The following is a 21,035-nucleotide window of genomic DNA, read 5'->3' as shown; positions in this document are numbered from 1 at the left end:
TCAGGCCCCTTCTTATTTGCTCTATACGAGGTCTTGTCTTCTAAAAACACAATGTGTTATATCCTTGATACACAGGTAGCATCCAGTTATACCTGTTACTCGAACCTGGTCACAGTAACAGCACCACCCTTAATTCCCTCCATCAATACCTCTGAGACCTGAAATGTTGGATAGCAAGTAACTTTCTAACGATGACGGAATAGAAGAGGTGCTGTTCAGTGCCCCAAACTCCTTTGAGGGTGTAACTATTCATTGGTGCCGAATCTCCACGCCCTCGGGCCGGGTTTAAGGCACTCTCGTGTCCTGGTACCCCGGTACAGCTGTGAATCTGCCTGCTCACTTTCCAACTCAAGGCCTCCAAGATCTATGTTCTATGTTTCTTTGTATATGGTTGTGTTCCATTGTACAGTACTTTGGTCAGCCTTGTTTTTAAAAGTGCTTTATAAATGTGATTTCATTTCATTATGGAGGTCCATCACACTGTTGAAATCCATTTGTGTCTCCTTGTCATAAATAACCCCACATGCTGTCTGTGAGTTAACCCTCTGTGGATTTCGCACCTCTCGACTTGTCTCCCTTGGGAATTCATTTTTCTGTGAAAGCCTTCGCTTCTGGAAGCACGTGATCACAAACAGAAGGCTGCGTGTCTTTGACTGATATTCTTCACATGAATCTGTTTTTATAATAAAACAAATCAAATTCGCATTCGACAAAGAAAAGTCTCAGGTTGCGGCTAATCCGTTCTTCATTCATGCCTTGTGTGTTCTGAATAAACCATTGACTGTTTTAGGAAGACACTGACTCCACATTCATGACGCCGCGTTGTCCTGAAAATTCCGTGCAACACTGCCGCCACCTAGTGGTCAGTTCTATTAGACAACGCCGCATCCATGATTATTCCGAAATAGCCTAAAACAATTATAGATCTAAAAAACAAAATACAGATATGGTTTTAAAGTGCGTTTACAATTATTCCAGTCAGACACCACATTTAATGAGTAATTCAGTTTATTCCGTAATAGAGTACTATTCATTCAGAGGAAATGTCACTTAGATTCTATACACATATGGTACATCATATTTTCACACATGAATTAAACTATCCAAAGCGAATATTCAACTGTGAAATTCGTGTTTCTACAGTGTTTAATATGTAAACTATTAAATGTAACAGTTCAGCTTTTATTGAACAATTCTGTTGGTCACATGACAAGTGTCATAATGTACAGTGAACGAAAAGACTAAATAAATATTCAACAAGGAAGACTTGTTAATTTGATCCCTAAAATTATTTTGGGCTGACTGAGAATGCAGCTGATGATATACTGAAGATTGCATTGGAGATTAACAGTGGCAGTCAGGAGGAGTTGGCTCAAAAATCATGTTCATAATGGTAATTCTTGATTCCTAGATTCAGGGTACTTAATCCAAACATAATTCATTCCATGTTTTTATCAAATATTTCTTGCAGCAATAACTGAAAATCCCGGTATGTGTAATTCTTGTCACAATTCAAACATTTGTCACGGATAAAGTGTCCGGCCGTTAGATATTAATGTGGCAAATATCACTTTAAGTCTTAAGATTTGTTCTATTACGCTTGGATCCCCTGATTAACCCAATGAGACGCATGTGGAAAATGGCAAACAAAAGGAACATCAAGGTGACACATTTTCTAAACCAGCATCGCTGCTCAGCCCATTTCCATCAGAACACATTCATCAGAGCAGAACCCCCCCCTCCCAAACAAAAACACATGCTGAGATACACATTGAGCATATCAATAAGGCACAAGCATCAGACCACATTCCCAACATCAACCTACATCTATATTGGGAAAAACAAAACAACATAGAAATTGGACAAAATTCCTGCTCACAGATCTGATCGTCACACAAACATACTGTTCCAGTTTAAGTCCCCGGGCATATTTTGACTTGATATGAGGTGTAAATATCCCAAGAGGGAGTTCCAACCCCTCATTTATGATGCTGAAGTTCCCCCTAAAACAGTTACAAAACAGTTTCATATCAGAAAAATATTCTTTGAGTAACATTCACTCATTTTGTGATTCCTGACTATACACACGTGCAACATAGAACCAGGTTGATTCCTGTAACCGAGCATCAAGTTAAAAAAAGAAATAAAATCCACCACAACATAGGTTTAAAAAGTGCTGAGTCGTGATGCACTGACGCTCATACGGACGACGGGTTCCTGTAAATACGCTGTACAGGTTGAATAAACGCCTTCTGAAATACATCTCTACATTTATATGAGCTCCGCTTCAGTGTGTTGACAGTCAGTCCAAGTAATCAGGCGGTCAGGAAAAGAAACTTTGATCCGCAAAGTTTTCCTAGATGCTAAAATCTCATTAAATCACAGGCGAGAAAAAAAACAACTGGCCCACGCCCATTCATCTTTCATCATATAAAACAGCTCTTCTATTAGAAACAGTCGTGAAGTCGAGAATTAGATTCAGCGAGAAGCTGCGGGCTGATTGGATTCCGCCATTTTTTGTTCCCGCCTCGCTCGTTTTCTCCCCCTGATGCGACGCAGAACGTCTAGAACTTTAGAACGTGTCAGTAGATCGGGCGCCTTCAGCAAAGGTGGACGAAGGCAGAAATTCTCCAGCTGCTTCCAGTACAACCAGTACACACCAGAGCCAATTGTTCATTCACTGGGAACTGATGACGGCTGCTGTTTCCACTCTAATCTCAACACAAAAGGAGGAGCTGCGGCCCCTCTGTGTCCTCTACAATCGACACATGAACGTTTCTAGATGCTTTTCAGGGGGAAACTGTGCTTCCATGGTTACTGACAGCTGTCTCCTCGCCCCCTTCAGCCCTTCTCTGCCTGTAACTCCTTGACGGGCGGTTGTAATCAAACGCAACCCCCGTGGGCAGCCAGGTAAAGCTTTTGAGTCTCGGTGCTATGATGGAAGTGGAGGTAAGGGTTAGGAGTCTGGGACTGGACCTATGGAACAAAACATGCTACAAAAATAGTGATAGTGGGAGAATCGGGGTGAAAGAGGGAAGAAAGCAGGCGTGAGGGCACGAATTCCGCTCGGTCGCCACGCGGAGCGTTCCACTGGTCTGTTGCAGTACCCGGAGACGCTGCTCTGCTCCCTCCACTCAATTCGTCCCATGTGATGGCTCTATTTTAATCCTGTGGACTCCGTTTCTCATGCTAACAGCTAAATCTGCCTACACCCGATAAAGAGGTGAGCGGCACTTAGCGCGAGTGCCTGTTAATCAGTCCAATGAGCGCTCACTCCACTCTGACCTGGTGTTGAATTATCAGCTCCCAGAAATACCTGCCGCCTTGACGCTGTCGGTCGTGCTTGTAGGCTGGACGTGTAGAACACTAACAGCAGAGGAGGGGGTAGTGTGCTCAGATCTGGGGGGGCTTGGATTGCCAAGAGTGTGTGCGGTGGTATTAGGATGACACATGAGGGCAGAAAGGCTGCAACTGTTTTCGTTTACGGTTGTAATTTGGCCGCACATTATGTTGGCCCCTCTATGGAGATGATCAAAGGGTTTCTTTGGCTTAACCAAAAAGAAGAATACGACTGCGAGGACTTCCGATTGAACAGTTACTAATTAAAAAGACGATTCCTGACTCCCTCTGATGGATTCTGCAAAACTTGTGCATTCAACGTCAAGCCAAGGGATTATTAAGAGTATAAACAGCTGCCTGTGTCAAATGTGTTTTGGAAGATTTGTTATTTCTGAGCCAGACACGAAATGAGGAAATACCGCAGGAACCGAAGGTACTGACCCTGAGCTGACCCTAGAGCTGCTACAAAGGTTCCGGCCTCCTGCTGATCCTGACCTCTGACCTCTGCGAGTAACGGCTGATGATAATAACGCATCTCATCATTCACCGCGCTGTCACCACTCCATAAGGCTACGCTAAACCCTCGGCTAGCTGCTCTTCAGGGAGGATTTCTGGAACTTTTACGCGGCCAGAAGGTGCATCTGTGAAGAATTCTGCTGCTGAATCAGTCAGAAAATAGTGGACTGGTTGATGGAAACAGAGAAGCCCATATATTAGTAAATAAATCTAGTAAAAGGTTATCCAGCAAAAGAAAATCTAGCAGTAAAAGTTCCAAATGTCCCCCAGATTAAAACGGAGCAGAGATATTAGTTCTCTCCGGAAGGTCCAGAGCTCCAGCGGCGGCTCCTCCAGATTGTTTCTGAGATCCTCAGGGCTGCTGCGATGGCTCAGCCGGGAGTCGCTCCAGGATCCAGCCGCTCACGTCCTTCAGCACGGACTCAGCGACTTCGGGGAGGTCGTGGTGAAGGCAGTGGTAGCCTCCCTCGAAGATCTGAACGGGAAAAAGCAGAGAGGTGATCAGGGACACGGTGAGCTGGCCTTAAGACCCCCTCCCACCTCCTTTTGCCATATCGAATATTATTTTCAGGCGGCTCCACCTGGACCCCCAGCTCTGGAGCCCAGCAATGAGGGTCAAAGGTCACCATGTCCTGTGCCGTCAGCTACCGAGGTTCGAGAGCTTAAAGAAGACGACACGTCGCGGAGGTCATCCCTGCTCTCTAATAACACCAACGGCATCCACACAGATGAGAAGAAGTTCCTCTTCTTCACTTCTCCCACAGCTCATCTCATTTCCTGCTCACCCCTCTCGTGATTATTGGAAACCATGTGATAAACCAGCTTGTGAACCTGACAGAAACCACATCCCTGTGCGTCCCCGCCCCCCCCCGGAACACGGACAGAGCCCCGGCCCACCTTGAATTTCTTGTCGGAGCTCGGAGTGTTCTCGTACATCATCGTGGAGCCTCTCATGTCGCAGAGCTTGTCGGCGTCGCCGTGCAGCAGCAGGAAGGGCCACTTGATGGACGGGATCTCCGCCTCGATGCGGGACGCCGCCGCCATCAGCTGCATGCCGAAGGACACGCGGAGGCCGCCGTGGAAGTTCAGCTCATCCGCGTTGTACGCCTCCACCTGGAGGAGGGGGGGCAAACGTTCAGACCCCGCAGCACTGACACTTCCTTCAAAGGTCAAAGATGTGACCTCAGAACAGCCGACGAGGACACACGACGTGTTCTAGTGCCTAGAAAATACACGTCTGCTGAAGTGGCGAGTCGCACCTACACCGTCCATCAGATCTCAGAGACAACAGCGTGTGGGATCTTGGTGATGTCGCTCTATTGTTGCTGAAAGAGCACTTTTTGTTTCCATATATTGAATAAAAAAATGGACGGCCCACACAACACAAGCTGCTGAGAGGAGCGGAACCAGTCTGGATGAAGATTAAAAACCGGTGCACCGCTCCACAAGCACGGACAGACGTCTCCCTCTCGCTCACCTGCTTCTTGTCCCGAGAGACCCACTTTGACTGGATGGATCCCAGAGTCAGGCTGGGCATCAGGTGGTTCAGGACCTTCGCCAGGAACACCTGAAAATGGATCATCAGTGGATCAGCCTGTGTGTTTCTGCTCTAAAGCACATTTCCACTCACAGCAGGCCAGTCAATAAAAACAGGCGTTTTGGATTCGCAGCAGCCGGCCAGCGTTTGGATGTCTGAACAGGCTGGAATGTCCAGCGAGGAACAGGACAGGACAGGAAACCAGCCGTACCTTGAACGGTGTGGCCGACTCTGGGTTCATCTGGACCATCGGGGCAATCAGAACCACTCCGGCAAACTCGGTGGGCCGCTCACATGCTGTCAGGATGGAGATGGCGCCGCCCTGGATGGGGACAAGGAGGAAAATTTACTGGTTTTTGTTTGTTTTTTTTGCAAAAGAGGCCGTCACCGTTTCCTCCGCAACACATAAGTGCATAATCATTTGTAGTAGGAGTGAAATCAGCAGATTAACTCTGAAAATACCAGTTATATTGAGCTCAAATGTTAGCAACTGTTATGGGAAGTTACTGTGTCGGACCCCTACAAGCCGATAGCAGATAACAGAAGCCCAGTGATCCTGCTGGTGCATGACATTTTGCCCAAAACAATAAAAGAAACAACAAACAAACACTGTCAGACGAGCAGAAAACATAATCCAGTCTTCAGTTTATAGTGAACAAAGGTGAAGGTGCATAGAGTGACCTTCCATGTGGAAAACATGTTGGGTGCTACGAGCTTCAGGGTGTTCTGAACATAGAAGAACATCTTGAGAATGAAGCTAATGTGGGAATTCTCTCCATTCACCTTCTTGGAGTGACCCAGGCTAAAGAAAGAGTGACTGCAAATAAAAGCAGATTCCGGCACTTGATAATGAAAGAAAGATGGCAGCGACCAGAAGACAGGAAGTGTCTTCTGTACAACAGCTAAGTGGGTGAAAGGTTCTGGATCGAGGAGTGGGACAACTCCTCTGAGGTCAAAACATACATAATACAATCCGTCTTTTGTTTCGACGGGATGTGAATTTCCACCCAGGCCTTTGTTGCCTGGACGAGGAATGCGGAGCGACGTGAATCCGCGCCTCGACGCCCCTGCTGACATTTCTGAACGTGATGTTGTCAGAGGGACGACGGCTGAAACCGTGGTGCTAAAGCAGCTTCTTTCATTCCAGAACTACCAATGAAGAAGCAGGACAGTAAACGAATGGAAGATAAGTGTCTTCTTCAGTTACAACCAGCAGGCCAGAAATGGCAAAAAAACCCTAAAACTGTGTCTGATCTGCTGCCTGCAGCCACGTCTTAAGTATTTCTAAACCTAATGTCTGATATTGCATCTTCCTCCTCAGAAGGCTTGAAGCTAACAGCACAAAGCTATTTTGACATTTCATAAGTCCATCAACACCGTTAGCCAGACTCCAGCGTGGCACCATTGGAGCAGCACGTAGCCTTCTGGGGGAGCCACAGGTGCTGTCCAATGTTTTTTTACTGTTTAAACAAAAGCAGCAGCAAAAAGCCAGGCTAACAGAAACAGGATACACTCCCCCAACAGTGGGGAGCTGGGAAATGAGGCCTTCAAACAAACAGAGAGGAACAACATTTCATGCGGCTCCCAAGCTGATACGCTTTGATTCGTTTCCAAGGACGAGAGAGAACGCGAACGTGAAAGCTTCAAAAAGAAACAGAAGGTGCACATAAATAAGTTGGTGTTGAAAGAAAGAGCGTATAAAATAGGAGCTTTGCTTGAGAAATGAGGAGAAATGGGGACAGATGGGCAGAATAAAGGAAATAACATGGATAAAAAAGGGAAAGAGAGTGAGAGCTCTGCTTTCGTGTTGACAGAACGCTTAAGAGCCCGGCCCAGATTTAGCTCCACATGCTTTCATTTACACAAAGCTATTTATGTCTGCGCTTCTGCTTAGATGATCTTGAACGCAGCCCGTTGCTCCATGTAAATACAATACTGCAAAATTAGCCATAAAAGGTTAGCAGGAGACTGACGTCTCAACACCCTGAAGCCTTGTTTGGAGCCTATAAAAGGGGCTGATTATGACTTCATTTGTTACGATGAGGCAATTCCGAACATACGCCGGCATACTTGGCAAGCGTTCCTCACTTCTGTGTCACGTCATTGAGAGAAATGTCTGAATCCCCATCAGAACTTATGCTGCAGAGGAACCCCCGCGGAGGAAAACCTGCCCACCGAACAGACACGAGTTCACGGGCGCACGCATCGACTCAACCCAGAAAACTGCCGGTAATCGATTTTGGATTGCATAAGAGGCCACGGCCGTTTTTGTTGTGTCTGCCGAGAGGACGCGCGGGGTCACGCCGCAGCGAGGGAAAGAGGCTGAATGCAAGAACGTAAAAACACAGCGATGAAATAAAAGGAGCCGGCCGGGTCAGGTTTGATGCACTAAACGGGAAGACCAGTCGTGACACCACAACCCTCTCCTCACATCTGCCAGCATTGCTTTAACAGCTACCCCATCCTTTCATCATCACGCCCAATTACACCACAGCTTTTTCCATCAAAACCGTTGCCACATTGGACCACACAGCCTTTTCCCTGTATGCAGGGCAGCTATAAAGCAGCATTCCCTGTGGTTGACCATCCAAATGAACCCTGTGACCCTCCTCCTGTGACCACACCAACCACCCAGGCTTCCTGTCCATAAGCCACCGCTTTATTTCTAGACCTGATGTTTGGCTAAAGCTAGGCTGGAGCTAAAGCATGTTCCAAATGGGTTGGATTTGAACTTAGTGCAACCGACTTATTCCTGGAAAAGCTAGAACCAGGAAATGTAGCGCGCACTCCCAAAGCACCGTTGTAGCCCCAGAACCAGCTCGGCCCTCTTTAAAACCCTCCAAAACCAGTCTTCATATTAGGTTAAACCAACCAGCTGCCGGCTGTTTTCCTAGAGAGAAAACCCACACAGTCATGGGCAGAACATGCAAACTCCCCACTCCACATGAGGTGACCGTGCTGCCTGTAGGCTCACATCTAGCAAAACAAAGTGATTCAGACCAATGAGTCAATCGAACGCTGCCTCAATCCCATATTATTTTTATGCGCGCATACAAACGTCGTGCTTGTGAAGGACTGACATTTCAAAAGGACCAAAACAAGCAAACACAACAAACTCAGTGAGGGCAAAAACATTGGAGTTTGAAGGCAGAGTCCTGGAACCTGGAGGACTCTGAACCTGCAGAGAGCTGATCTGTGTCACTGTGTGAAAGGTGAGAGGTTTCCCTAAACTGCTTCCATGGACGTGGACATCACACTCACACACACACACACACACACACACACACACACACACACACACACACACACACACACACACACACACACACCAGGATGCGTCTGCTGGCTTTATCCGCTATGGTAAATGGGAAAAGACATTCCCGACGTCACACACAGCTAAAGCTGTTTTTGCCACAGCTTTAACTTCTGTTTGTTTGCATCCGGAGGGAAAAAGAATGGGGAAAAAATGAAAGAAAACATGTTTTTCAATCACAGCGCTGAAGGACAATGACCTTAAAACAGACAAACCACAACAGCGGCTACGACAACCTCAACAAAAGAGCACGCTGTGAGTTCACCAGTCAGCCATGACAGGACATAACGGCGTCTTACCATGGAGTGGCCCACGATGAAGACGGGAAGGTCCGGGTGGCGGGATTTCATCAGGTCGATGTGCTGCAGGGAGTCTCGGATGTAAATCTGGAAATCCTTGATGTTCATGCGCTCTCCTTCGCTCTGACCGTGGCCGACTGCAGATCAGAGACACAAATGCTGACTCTGGACACAGTTTAACACCTGGAACTGGTAAACACGTATTGTTCGTGTAGTCCGGAGGTGAATAAAAAGACATTTATTGCTTCTGGACCTTTACATTTTCCAGATTTGTAAAGATTTGAACGGAATTATTTCAGATTATAAAATAGACAAAAGAGAATTACAGACAAATGGGCATAAAAATACATCTCAAAAGCTTTTACTGGACTAAGATATTAAAAAGAAAAATGACAAGCTCGTGGAACTCGTAAAATGTAAAAATAACTTAATTTTAACTTATTTAATTACATTTTTGTTGTCCTTTGTTTATCGATCTCAGCACCTCATCGAGACTACTGCCCCCTGGTGGCCAGTAATACCGGCCTCCAGGGAGGGACAGGACAGAGATGAGAGGATGAGGTGGTCCAGGAGGGACCAGAGGATCACCCCCGTCCTCTGGCTATCATTTATACTCTTTTTTTCGCTCTCTCTCTGCTGATGCTGAAAACATCCAGCTACATGTAAGCTGCACATACAGTAGCTAAACATCCAGCTACATGTAAGCTGCACATACAGTAGCTAAACATCCAGCTACATGTAAGCTGCACATACAGTAGCTAAACATCCAGCTACATGTAAGCTGCACATACAGTAGCTAAACATCCAGCGGCGCCCAAACATTGGCGCGAACATTCACACTGGTCCAACCACAGTGAGGACTCGGCAGACATGTGCACAGCTGCTGCCGCGCTGCTGCGCCAGCTCAGCGGTTTCCAGTAAAAGGGGATGTTGGTCGGTTTAAGTGAGCACATCTTCGCTCCGCTGGCGTCGGAAGACACACGGTCACACGTGAACGCGGGTGTTTGAGCGCTTTGCAGCAGTGGCTGAGAGGTGAGGGCAGTTACCATGGTGACCGGTGAACTGCAGTCTGGAATAGTCACGTGATCGCTTCACACCTTCCCGCTCCGCCAACCCAGCTGCACCTCTTCCTATATGCACGTGCTCCTGCACGTATAGATGTATAGAGGCGGTCGGTGAAAACGGGAAAATCGATACGAGGGAGCTCGGAAAACTTGGGATCAATGCTGGCTGCGTTTCCTCCCATCGATCCACGCCGCTGTGTTGTAACGCGTTAATTACAACACAGAGGCGGCGGCAAATCTCATTTCGCTCAAGAAACCAAGTTAATTACGCGCGCAAGCGACTCCCTCGCACAACTGGTTTTATTGGCAACGCGACACAACATCTGGCGTCGCCATCAGAGCGTCGCGAAGCTCTACGTTAGCATGACACGTGCACCTGCCAACGTGCTCGCAGCCGTTATTTCAGTGTGGTCAGAGATGGGGACGGGGGTCATTTAGAGCTCCCAGATCTGAGATTTTCAAGTTCTGGCTTTAAATTCGGCCACTCAACGGGATAGGCTGAAAATCTGCTCACCGGAGCTCGTTATCGGGTTCTGCTGGGTCAAAGCAACGCTGACACGCTAGAACGTTGTTGGGCTGCTCAGGTATGGTTGGAGAGCACAGAATCGAGTACCGTTCCCAACGGGCGCTGCTATTTACAGCACAATCACATTCCCTGAACTGGGACGGGCCACTCCAGGCTTGTTTACCAACCGTCATGATAATGTCCCTCTAATGAATAACGAGGGATCCCACACTCGCCTAATTAGGAGGCAACATTTCAGGGACCAAATGAGAAGATAAATGTGATTAAATCACCAGCGAACAAAAGCGCTCTGGTGGCTGCTTATGAATATGTCACGAGTGCGGGAGGAGAAACTGTCAGTGCAGCAGATCACCAGTGCAGCAGATCACCAGTGCAGCAGATCACCACCCGATCGGTGCAGCAGATCACCAGTGCAGCAGATCACCAGTCGATCGGTGCAGCAGATCACCAGTGCAGCAGATCACCAGTGCAGCAGATCACCGGCCGATCGGTGCAGCAGATCACCAGTGCAGCAGATCACCAGTCGATCGGTGCAGCAGATCACCAGTGCAGCAGATCACCAGTGCAGCAGATCACCAGTCGATCGGTGCAGCAGATCACCAGTGCAGCAGATCACCAGTGCAGCAGATCACCAGTCGATCGGTGCAGTAGATCAACTCAGAGAGCCGTGTTTCATATTTGGATCAAAAGGTGGAGACTTGATCAACGCGTCTTTAAAAGACAACTTCAATGATTTAGAATCAGAAGTGTTCAAAGTGTTTGCGAGGCTTCGACGTCCTGATTAAATCACATCCAATTAGTGACTCCATCTCTGGCGTGAGAGTAACTCAAACTCTTCCTGATTAAACCACATGAAAGGAAATTCCCATGTGTCTGGCTTTGATTTAATCAGAGCAGGTTGATTTCTTCTTTTCAAAAAAAGGCCACATTCCTCTCTGGCGTCCACGCTGATATCGGATCTCCAGACACGTGTCCCTGAATGTCACATCTGCTTCTGCTAACAGCCCATAATGAGCTTTATTATGGATATTATGACATTATTAGGACATGACAAGGATTTCTGATTAACTTTAATTGTCTTTTTAGGGCTTTTAAACCATCCTACCAGCTGATTTGCACCTTTCTGTTTCAGTTCTACGGAAATGACGGCTGGGCCGCACCTTGCAGGCATAACAGGGCAAGTACACCTGAGGCATCAATAAAAATGTCCCTACTGATGCAACAACTACAGGCGGGGCAGCGAAAAAATCTAACATCCGAGTGACTAATAGCGACGTGTGGAGACAGTGTGGTGGCGCGTGTGTGTCCCGTCTCTCACCGTGGTCGTGCGCGAAGGCCAGCAGGGAGAGTTCCTTCAGCCTCTGCGCCAGCTCGTCGTAAGGCCCAGAATGCTCTCCGGCCCCGTGCGCGATGAAGACCAACGCCCTGGCAAAAAGGACGCAGCAGAGGCAGGAAATAAGAGGAAAGAGCAAACATCTGCATGTTATAGCAAAGCCTCAATAAAGCAGACTGTTGCGTTGAGATATTTAAGGTTTAAATGGAACAGCGATGAAGAGGCGCCACGTGGACTCCAGTTAAACACAGTCTGGCTGGGTTTTTGCCTTTTTTGTTATTGTTGCTCAAGAATCTACCAGCTGTGTTATTGAGAGCGACGGTCCTGGAATAATATTTGCTCACACAGCACATTCAGTGACTTCAAACAGCCCGAAGGTTCCGAGCCAGGAGCCGTTCCATCAGGGAAGTAATGATAAACTCGTAGGTATTCTCCAGGGAGCCACGCAGATGAGACTCATTTCCTCCGGCAATTTTGCGGCCGAGCATGTTTGAGCTTCATCGGGACAAACTGCCCCCAAACACACCGCCGCCCAAAGCAGAGAAACGGGGGCGGAGCTGCACGATCACATTTGTGTTTTCATTTATCAGAGGGTGGTGTGAGCAGGCATCCGTAACCATCCAGCTCTGGAGCAGCATCCACGCTGGGGGTGCTTGTCTAAACCCTCCCAGCTACGTGTGGAAACACACTCAGCTAGCAGCTGTTTAGCTACAGTTGGTGGAGAGGAAGCAGAACCAGTGCTGCTTTTCATTATTCCCTGTGCGACCAGGGCTAAAGTCATCATCCAGGATATCTGGAAGTGTGACACTGATGGGATGATCTAATCGAACCCAGATCCCTGAGGGTCCCTCCGACCTATGCCCCCCCCCCCCACAGCGTCCAGCGTCCTCTGTCGCCTGCCTATGCACCGCGGGTGACAATGGACACGTCTACACGTCCTGGCCGGACCCAGGGAGGCACCGAAGAACCGTCATATCCTGCCACGTCTTCTGTAGCTTTTAAGTAGCACTTTTAATGTGTGACTCCTATTACTGCACATAAAAACAAGGTCAACCGGTTCACCATATCATCTAAATTAGTACCACACATTCAAGTTGCAGCTAATTACCAAATTATACATGTCTGCAGGGCAAACCACATGATGGTGCAAACAAGCACTTCTCAGAGCTCTGTTTTTAATGCTAATACTCGTCTGGGTTACCGTGACACACCTGGAGACGCGGTTGGAAGGTTGTGACTGTAAGACTGTAGTTAGAATAATTTTGTTTCCAAGCACATTTATCGTTTTATTCCTATTTATATACACCTCTTTAATCACCTTTGACTTTATTTGGCGATAAATGTTAGAGATGCTATGCACTCTGTCTTGAGTAACTCAAATTAGAGGAGCTAAAAATATTTTATTTTATTCCAATTATGGCCAACAGCCTATTTACCCACAGACCTACTGGTCTGTGAAGGCCACACTGAAAATGCTAGGGTTAAGATTGTTCTTACATACACCCAATGGACTCACTTAAAGATTGCTAATCCTAAAAACCATTAAAGTAGTCCAATAAGTGTAATTATATAAGGTGTATATTTTGGTGGAGTAGTTGGTCGTAGCTTTAGAAATGTGCTCGGTCCTGCTCAGGCCCTGATACACTCTGCTAATTAGCAACTGGCTCTGAGACTCGGAGGGTTTGAAGCATCTAATAGTCCTGCGGTTGCATATTAAGCAGCCGTGGAACACTGCGGCGTTGTTTCCTGTGAGCAGCAGCACGTCTGCGGAGCCGTGAGAGCTGCAATCAAGAGCGGCGGACAATTAGACCGAATGTGTTCAGGGGGAGAGGAAAATGGAACGGAGCGAAGCAGAAAGGCACGTGAAAGACTGAGGCGGGACATGAGAAGAATAGATGATCTGTTCATCAGCCTTCATTGGGAAACGGCTCTGACTTCACCCACTGCTACTTCCCTTTTCTTTAGTCATCCAGAGCCTCAGCCTGAGACTTCCTCTGCACAGACTCACAAGTGTGTGTATGCGTACGTGTGTGTGTGTAGGCGAATGAGTACCATGTGAATAGTGTCTTTGTCCAGACACAAAGTTGTGTAATACACATGCTGAGAAGCGGCGGGAGATTAATGATGCTAATCTGGGCTCATTGTAAAGACAGTCATGCAGTAGCAACAGTCAGACGCTCGCTGACTTCTGCCCATCCGCCGTTCTTCAAAAGCCTCCTCTGCTTTGAAACTCTGACTTTCTTCACCTCTGCTTTTCGTTTCCTCTCATTTTTACTTCCTGATTTTATGCTTTAAAGTGCTTCTGAGGTTACAGGGACAGGCTCAAGATGAAATATATTAAAAGATCTGTTGACAGCCAGATATAAATTCTGGATTTTGTTGGGTTTATGCCACACGAACGGACGTTATTATTCAGTTTATGTGCACATGAGTAACAAAGTCATTAGCGTACACCAGTAATGAAGTTTTCAATGTGACTTAAATGCACAGTTGTGATTTATTCCTTCTTTTTAGCAGTAATATATCAACCAAGCTACTTAGCTGGTTTGGTTTGTATAAATCTTAATTAGAGGTTATTGCTGGATTTTACTGCTACATGTCGAATTAAATTAAATTTTGATATGGTTCGTCTATCAAAGTTTGCAGAATTTAAAGTTCAGATGACATATTTTTAACTTGTATAACACAGCTCAGTACAGGCAGTGTGAGAAGGTCTGTTGTGGGAACTGAAGGACTGCTGTCTCCCACTGAGTTTCAGGTATAACACGACCTCATTTAAACTTTCTAAAACAAGGGCGGAGAGTTTCGTCCTCTCTGACACGCTGCTCAGAACTCCAACAAAGCCCCAAGATCGACCGCAAGATCACACAGGAACTCATGAATCTTGTAACTTCAGCAGTGTAGCCATTGCTAACAGTTGCTAATCCATGCAAACAGCAGGCTCGTTATAATGTTATAATAATAGTTATAATGCACTTTATATATGCGGCATGACCAACATCTGAACCACCCAGTAAACTGGTGGTGAACAACCGTACATGGACCTGCAGCAAAGACAGGACACTCAGTGGACCCTCCTGAAGCCGCCTCACATATCCAATGGTCATTTCCTCGTCTCCTCGCAGGATGAACATGTCTTAGAAGAAATAAACAGTGGCCGAGCCTCGTTAGATGCTACTGTTATGGTGTAGGAGGTTTCCCATTCCCACCGGCATTGTTTATTTGACAGAAGAAAGCCTTTGTTCTTCTACTAAAGCAGTGATAAATCAGTAATAGTAAATGGTTAGGAGCAGCAGGCTGCGCGACACATCACTCTCAACATAGTTCACGTTAATACTGCTAAAAATCTTTTAACATGATTTGTAGCCCTTTTAACATGTAGCCCTTTGCCAGAAATACAGGTTTTAATTGGCGACTGCTATTTGCTAATGGCTTCTTTAATAAACAAGCTTCATGCTAACTTACTGAATGTTAAACATTTTTCCTGCTGTCCAGACTGAACAGCAACACCGGCATGTTAATCTGATTAATGGATTTAAGCAGCTTAGAGGTGTGTGTGTGCGTCCTCAATTTTTTTTAGCGTTTGTAAAACTTCATAAATTTGTTCAGCTGGAGGGAAAAGAATTTAGCGCACAAAGATTGTTGCCATTTTAGAGATCGATATTGAAATATTGGGACTTTTTCAGTGTCTTAAAGCTAAACAAGGAGGATTTTCTCTTACTTCCTTTATATTGTACAGGAAAAAGTGAGCGTAACAGTACATAAGTGCATGTAACAGTGACAACACATGCGCACACGTGCACATATTTAGAAAGAGCTGCAGCAGCGCAGCTCTGATGTCCTGATTTTCCGGGGGACAGTAAAGGCAACAGAGCCACAGGGGAAATTCCTGCTGTCTATGTGATGTAGAGGAAACTAAGAATACAATGGGTGGAACATTTTTAAAGGGAGGCTCAATTGTGGTTAAACTGGTAAGATAAGAAGCAACAAGTGGAGCGTGCAAGAAGACAAACATACCAGACCCACATGTGAGCAACAGATCTACCAGCAGACAAGTCTGACCCACATTATCCAATATATCAAAACACTTTTTTGGGTTGGTCCTCCTCTGGGTAATCTGGAATCTATAAAACAAATATAAAATAATACGTACACAGTTTAAACAGAACCAAACCGTGTGAATAGCTATCAATCATGTAAAAAAAAAAGAAGACTTTGTCTGCACTGATCCATCATCCACCTGTTAAGGAAGCGTTTTGGTCACATGACCAGGACACTTCCTCTTCCGACACTCCTCTACAGGCAAACTGTTACAGGGGGTGGAAGAACAGGGGCAGAATCACACTGACGGGGGGGTTCCACATGTTGCAGGAGAGGAGCTGGAGGAAATTCAGCTCCTCTTTCAGGTCAAACATAGAAACGGAGAGAAAAACCCCACAACAACACCCGAGTCCCGTCAGCACCAACACAGAAGGAGGCGACGGCAGCTCAGTCTGGAGGACGGCGCCGACACTACGGTTTATGTGTGAGGCCACTGCGGACGCTACCGCTGCGGTGGGTTTAACCAGAACCAGGCGGTTGGCACTGCGAGTGTCCGGGGAGCGGGAGAAGGCAGCTGTGGTGCAGCTTTACACAAGAAAAGGGTGGACGTTTGTCTCCTTGGGTTTAGTTCCAGCAACTGCGAAGAACCATTAGCATCCTTTCACTATCAGCACTGACTCGTGGGCTAATGGACGCGTGCGGCCGCACCGGACTCCCTGTGGGTTCCTAGTTGTCGCTTGGAGTCTGTCAATCATTATTGACGGCCATTCTCCATCACCTTTCACCCACTTCCTGGTTCTGGCACAGGGGTTTTCAGTAGCCTGCCACCTTTGACCCAGTCCCATTCTCATCCTAATGCTAAATATTTGGCCCGGGTTCGGGAGTCAGTCGGCGTCTTGTGCGGAGTTTGAAACGCTGTTCGTATGCAGATTTGACACTTTATTCACTGGGATCCAATAAAACGACTGTATTTCTGCTGAACAGCAGAATCAGAAACGGCTGAAATGAAGACATCTTCAGCATATTTACTTTAATGTGCACGTGAGACCGCTTCATCTAGTTTTTTGCCCAATGTTTTATCTCATTAAATCAACACTCAGCCTGCTGTTAATCCAGTTACCCGAGTCACTAAATGATGGGACTGTTGGCAACAGCTCAGCGCGCTCCACTGGTACAACCTAAACGAACCGGAAAGACATCTAAAACTTATCACCCTTTCTGTTCAGGGTTCATCTGTGATAGAAAGGGTCAAACATTAGTTTATTAGTAAAACCTCAATGGTTCAGTTACAGTAGATAATTAGATGAAGCGCCGAACAGTCGCTGTGCTCGCAGCAGAAATATCCCCATTAAACTTGTTTTCCAGGCTGGTTGGATGCTTGTTTGGCCACAGTGCTGGTCTATTTCCAGTTTATTGCTTTTATTTTTGCACTAAGATGCCTGAGACAAAACAGCCTCTGTCCCACTGGTCACTAATCAGTAATCAGCAGGTTAGCTGGAGGACGCTGCATCGACCCTGTCTGCTGGAAACCAGTGTCGCCGGTTAGGGCAGAAACAGGGGAAGAAAAGAAATCTCGTGATCTTCGGTGCAGCTTCGGTTGTCAATGAGTTTTAGAGGTCGCCCTGCATGAAGCGAGTGTACGTTCCTGTGCGGATTGCTGCCTCTGTGTGTGTAGCCTGTGTTTTTAGCATAGATGCTGACCAGCCTCCTGTGAAAACGCTCTTACATAAGCGGCTGAAACCCTTGGCACCAAAAAGACTTTCAATGCCGGGAGAACTGCAGCTATTTTCAGCCTGCGCCGACTCAGCCTCCACGTCCAAAAGGCAGAGAAATGGCTAATGTGATGCTAATGAATTTAAAATGGAACGTTTGGAACCGGATTTAATGTGGTCGGCAAAGACGCGGCAGTCGCACCGCAATGAGATAACATTTGGTTCCCCCTTACACACACACACACACACACACACACACACACACACACACACACACACACACACACACACAGATCTGTAATGTTCAGAATAAAGAATAAATCTGGAATGACTGTGGAATAAACACACACATACACACACACACACACACACACACACAGATCTGTAGTGTTCAGAATAGAGAATAAATCAGGAATGACTGTGGAATAAACACACACACACACACACACACACACACACACGCATGCTACAGTTAATGGGGCAGATACAGTCTCTGCTCTACTGAGATATGTGTCAACGTTACTGTGCGTTTTTGAGTGAGTGTGTGGCATCTATGTTGCGTTACATGCCCTACATGCAGCAACATGTGTGCACGGAAATTAAAACCAGCTGATAAGCATCATAAAGAGATGGCAAGTGACGGCTGATAACACCGCCATCGGTAGGAAGAAGCTGATCTGGTTTGGGTTTATTCACGTTCTCTTTGCTTTATTGTTCCTGTTGCCCAGTTTAGTTTTCCATGAACCACTGGGTGGATAATTAAAGAGGAGGAAGGGGAAAAAAGAGTCAGAGTGGTTTCTGCAGGCGTTCCCAGTAGATGTTGGGACTACACCCTAGATAGGTCATCAACCTGCACAGACACTATTCCCGCATCTTAGTATTAAAAAAAAAGGGTCACGACCCACTAAAGTAATAGGAACACACAGCAGTGGCTTTATGAGGAGATTTAGAGCATTAAAATGTTTGAGTCAATGAATGAACTGTTCCGATTAACTCCGGATTATCGCGGACTGCTTGTGTCATATTGTTTATTCCAGCCCAGAGGAAAACAACTCCTTGAAGTGGGTCAGGACATGACTGCGCAATGATGCGACGGTGACGCTGTTCTAAACACGACTCCGTCTGTGTCTGTTACTACTGAGTAACTGATGAAGGGGAGCACTGAGAGAATGATTGACCACATGGCTCCTGTGCAAATAACTAAACCAATAAAGAAACATCCGATTGGCTGGAGGATTGCGGCTACCTGCTTGTGCTGGTGCGCAAAAGAGTTAAACTTGAACTAAGACTCTAACTTGACTCTTAACTAGCTAACTTGAACAATAAAATTCATGTGTGCACGCACATGCACACACAGTGTAGCCTATACACCAGTTTGCACAACGTGGGGCCTCACTTTTTTGCCATGGATAGTGAGTAAATGTCATCTATAACCTGATATTGTAGTTCCATAAAGACTTTCTGAAAGTTCCTGGTCCCCCCCCCCCCCCCCCCCCCCATATATATAAACACACAGAGAGACAGACAGAGGATCATGTGACTCTTGGTCCCAGCTGAATGGGATCACTTCCCTCTACAACTGATCACACTCTCCAGGCACCGATCATCACACGCTCTCTCTGACACGGCTCTGTTCTCCACTGACCTCGGCGGGCTGCTGGGCTCCCAGTAGCGGCAGAACAGGTGCAGTCCGTCGGCGTTGACGATGTGCTGCAGGTCGCTGTAGGGAACTCCCTGCGGGCTCCGCCGCGGACCTGCTGCCGGCTCGGGCATTGAGGCTTCTGAAACGGAGACACGGAGCAGCGATAACAAGATGTCGCTGCCGTAGAGGTAGCAGCTGACGGCGGCGGCCAGCAGGCAGGTGACGGCCGTCACCGCGTTCATCGCGCTTGGATTGTTGCCGGGTTTTGGTTCGATTCCGAATCGGAGCGGAAGCCTGCTTTAAAACTACTCCTGAGCTGCGCACACGTCCACACGCGCGCCCATAATACGCACAGATTGAGTGTTGTCACGGCGTCGGGCGTTACGTCACAGAACCATATGCACTGCATCCCCCCCCCTTTTTTTTTTTACTGTGTCAGAAAAGACTCCGAATGCGGGGACGGACCTGCACAATAAGCCTCGGGGGAATGAAAATATCAAATTGGGATTTAAAAACAAAGAGAAACATGAGGGACCCTGGGCGGGTGACCGACACTGCGCAGATTTGCTTAAATTTGAATTTTAAAAAGATAAATCTGCAGCGCACAATATGTGCCTCTCTCCCTGTGACACCCCCCCCCCTCCTCCTCCTCCTCCTCCTCCTCCTCTCCCCATGAGGCTCCTCTGGTATTTGCGCGCTGGAACACAATCTTCAGCACACGCATGGTGTTAATGGAACGTGCAGAGGCACAATGAACACGGCAACGCATGAGACCCCTGGCAGAGATAAAAATAGTGCTTGAAGAATCCGTGACGCTGTTCCCTGAGGCGCTCGAGTGTTTTGTGACAGGTCCGGTGACAGAATATGCCCCATTATGAGCGCAAACACTGTGGTCTCACGTTACCGAGTTGTAATTTCTTCTGTGCTCGGATTCCGGAGCGCAGCTGATCGCGCGGCACACCGGAGCAGACGCGTAAATCGATAATGGTCAAGACTGGAGCTGCAGCTGGACGCACCTCTGACAGCTGCACCTATATGACATTTTGCGCGCAGGACCCCCCTTTCGTGTTCTTCTGTGGTGCAATCAAGCGTTGCACGTGGAAACACGACAGCTTCGGGGACAAAACACTAATAAATGAAACTACGTTTGCTTGTACGTCCCTTTATAAGCTGCACATTTTGGCCGTTGACGGACGCCTGACAGCGAGCGGAGGCAGAAATTCAACGCGTCTCCGGGTGGAGAAAAAAAGAGAACATCGCGGCAGATACCACAAGTTGTGTCCATTCATGTTGTGAAGAAGCGCAGAGCGGACACATTGAAATCAAAATATTATAGAAAGATGGAACGAACCTTAGCAGGAGCGACACTTGCGAAGTTTGGCTTCTTCAAGGACTCTCTCTCTCTCTCCCTCTGTCTCTCTCTCTCTCTCTCTGTCTCTCCCCCTCTGTCTCTGTGTCTCTCTCTGTCTCCGATGCTCCGCTCCCGGCGCACACTAAGAGAGGAGTGCAAGCATTGACGTTTCGGGACAATCTAAATAAGTCTTTACGCACATGCGCTTCTGGCCGAGCGCAGCCTTTTCATCACAAGCCGTATTTGTGGTGTGCGCCTGACCTGACTCGCCCATGATGACATGTTTCCTCTGTTCGATTTACTCGAAACTGATAAAGCCTGTTTCAACAGATTTTTTTTAAAGAATTCTTCTTGTCTGGTTT

The 21,035-nt window shown here is 47.1% G+C and overlaps 1 protein-coding gene across 2 annotated transcripts; it reads right to left on the bottom strand.

Moving 5' to 3' along the window:
• Positions 1–990: 990 nt before the first annotated feature.
• On the bottom strand, positions 991–20,908 carry mgll (monoglyceride lipase). Of its 2 annotated transcripts, XM_029833465.1 has the most exons (8): positions 20,674–20,908; positions 19,326–19,461; positions 11,913–12,019; positions 9,005–9,141; positions 5,604–5,714; positions 5,333–5,422; positions 4,753–4,968; positions 991–4,330 (listed from the first exon to the last, which is right to left on the bottom strand). In XM_029833465.1, exons 2-8 carry the CDS (start codon positions 19,451–19,453, stop codon positions 4,208–4,210), a joined length of 912 nt encoding a protein of 303 aa, XP_029689325.1. In that variant the 5' UTR covers positions 19,454–19,461; positions 20,674–20,908; the 3' UTR covers positions 991–4,207. The 2 variants fall into 2 exon arrangements, with proteins under 2 accessions (XP_029689325.1, XP_029689324.1); XM_029833464.1 differs by lacking the exon at positions 20,674–20,908 and having other exon boundaries at positions 19,326–19,725.
• Positions 20,909–21,035: the final 127 nt, after the last annotated feature.

The sequence above is a fragment of the Takifugu rubripes genome, chromosome 3 (assembly GCF_901000725.2).
Source record: "Takifugu rubripes chromosome 3, fTakRub1.2, whole genome shotgun sequence".
NCBI classification, from domain to species: domain Eukaryota; kingdom Metazoa; phylum Chordata; class Actinopteri; order Tetraodontiformes; family Tetraodontidae; genus Takifugu; species Takifugu rubripes.
The sequence above is the reverse complement of the archived record's forward strand: the minus strand, read 5'-3'. Positions and strand labels throughout refer to the sequence as shown.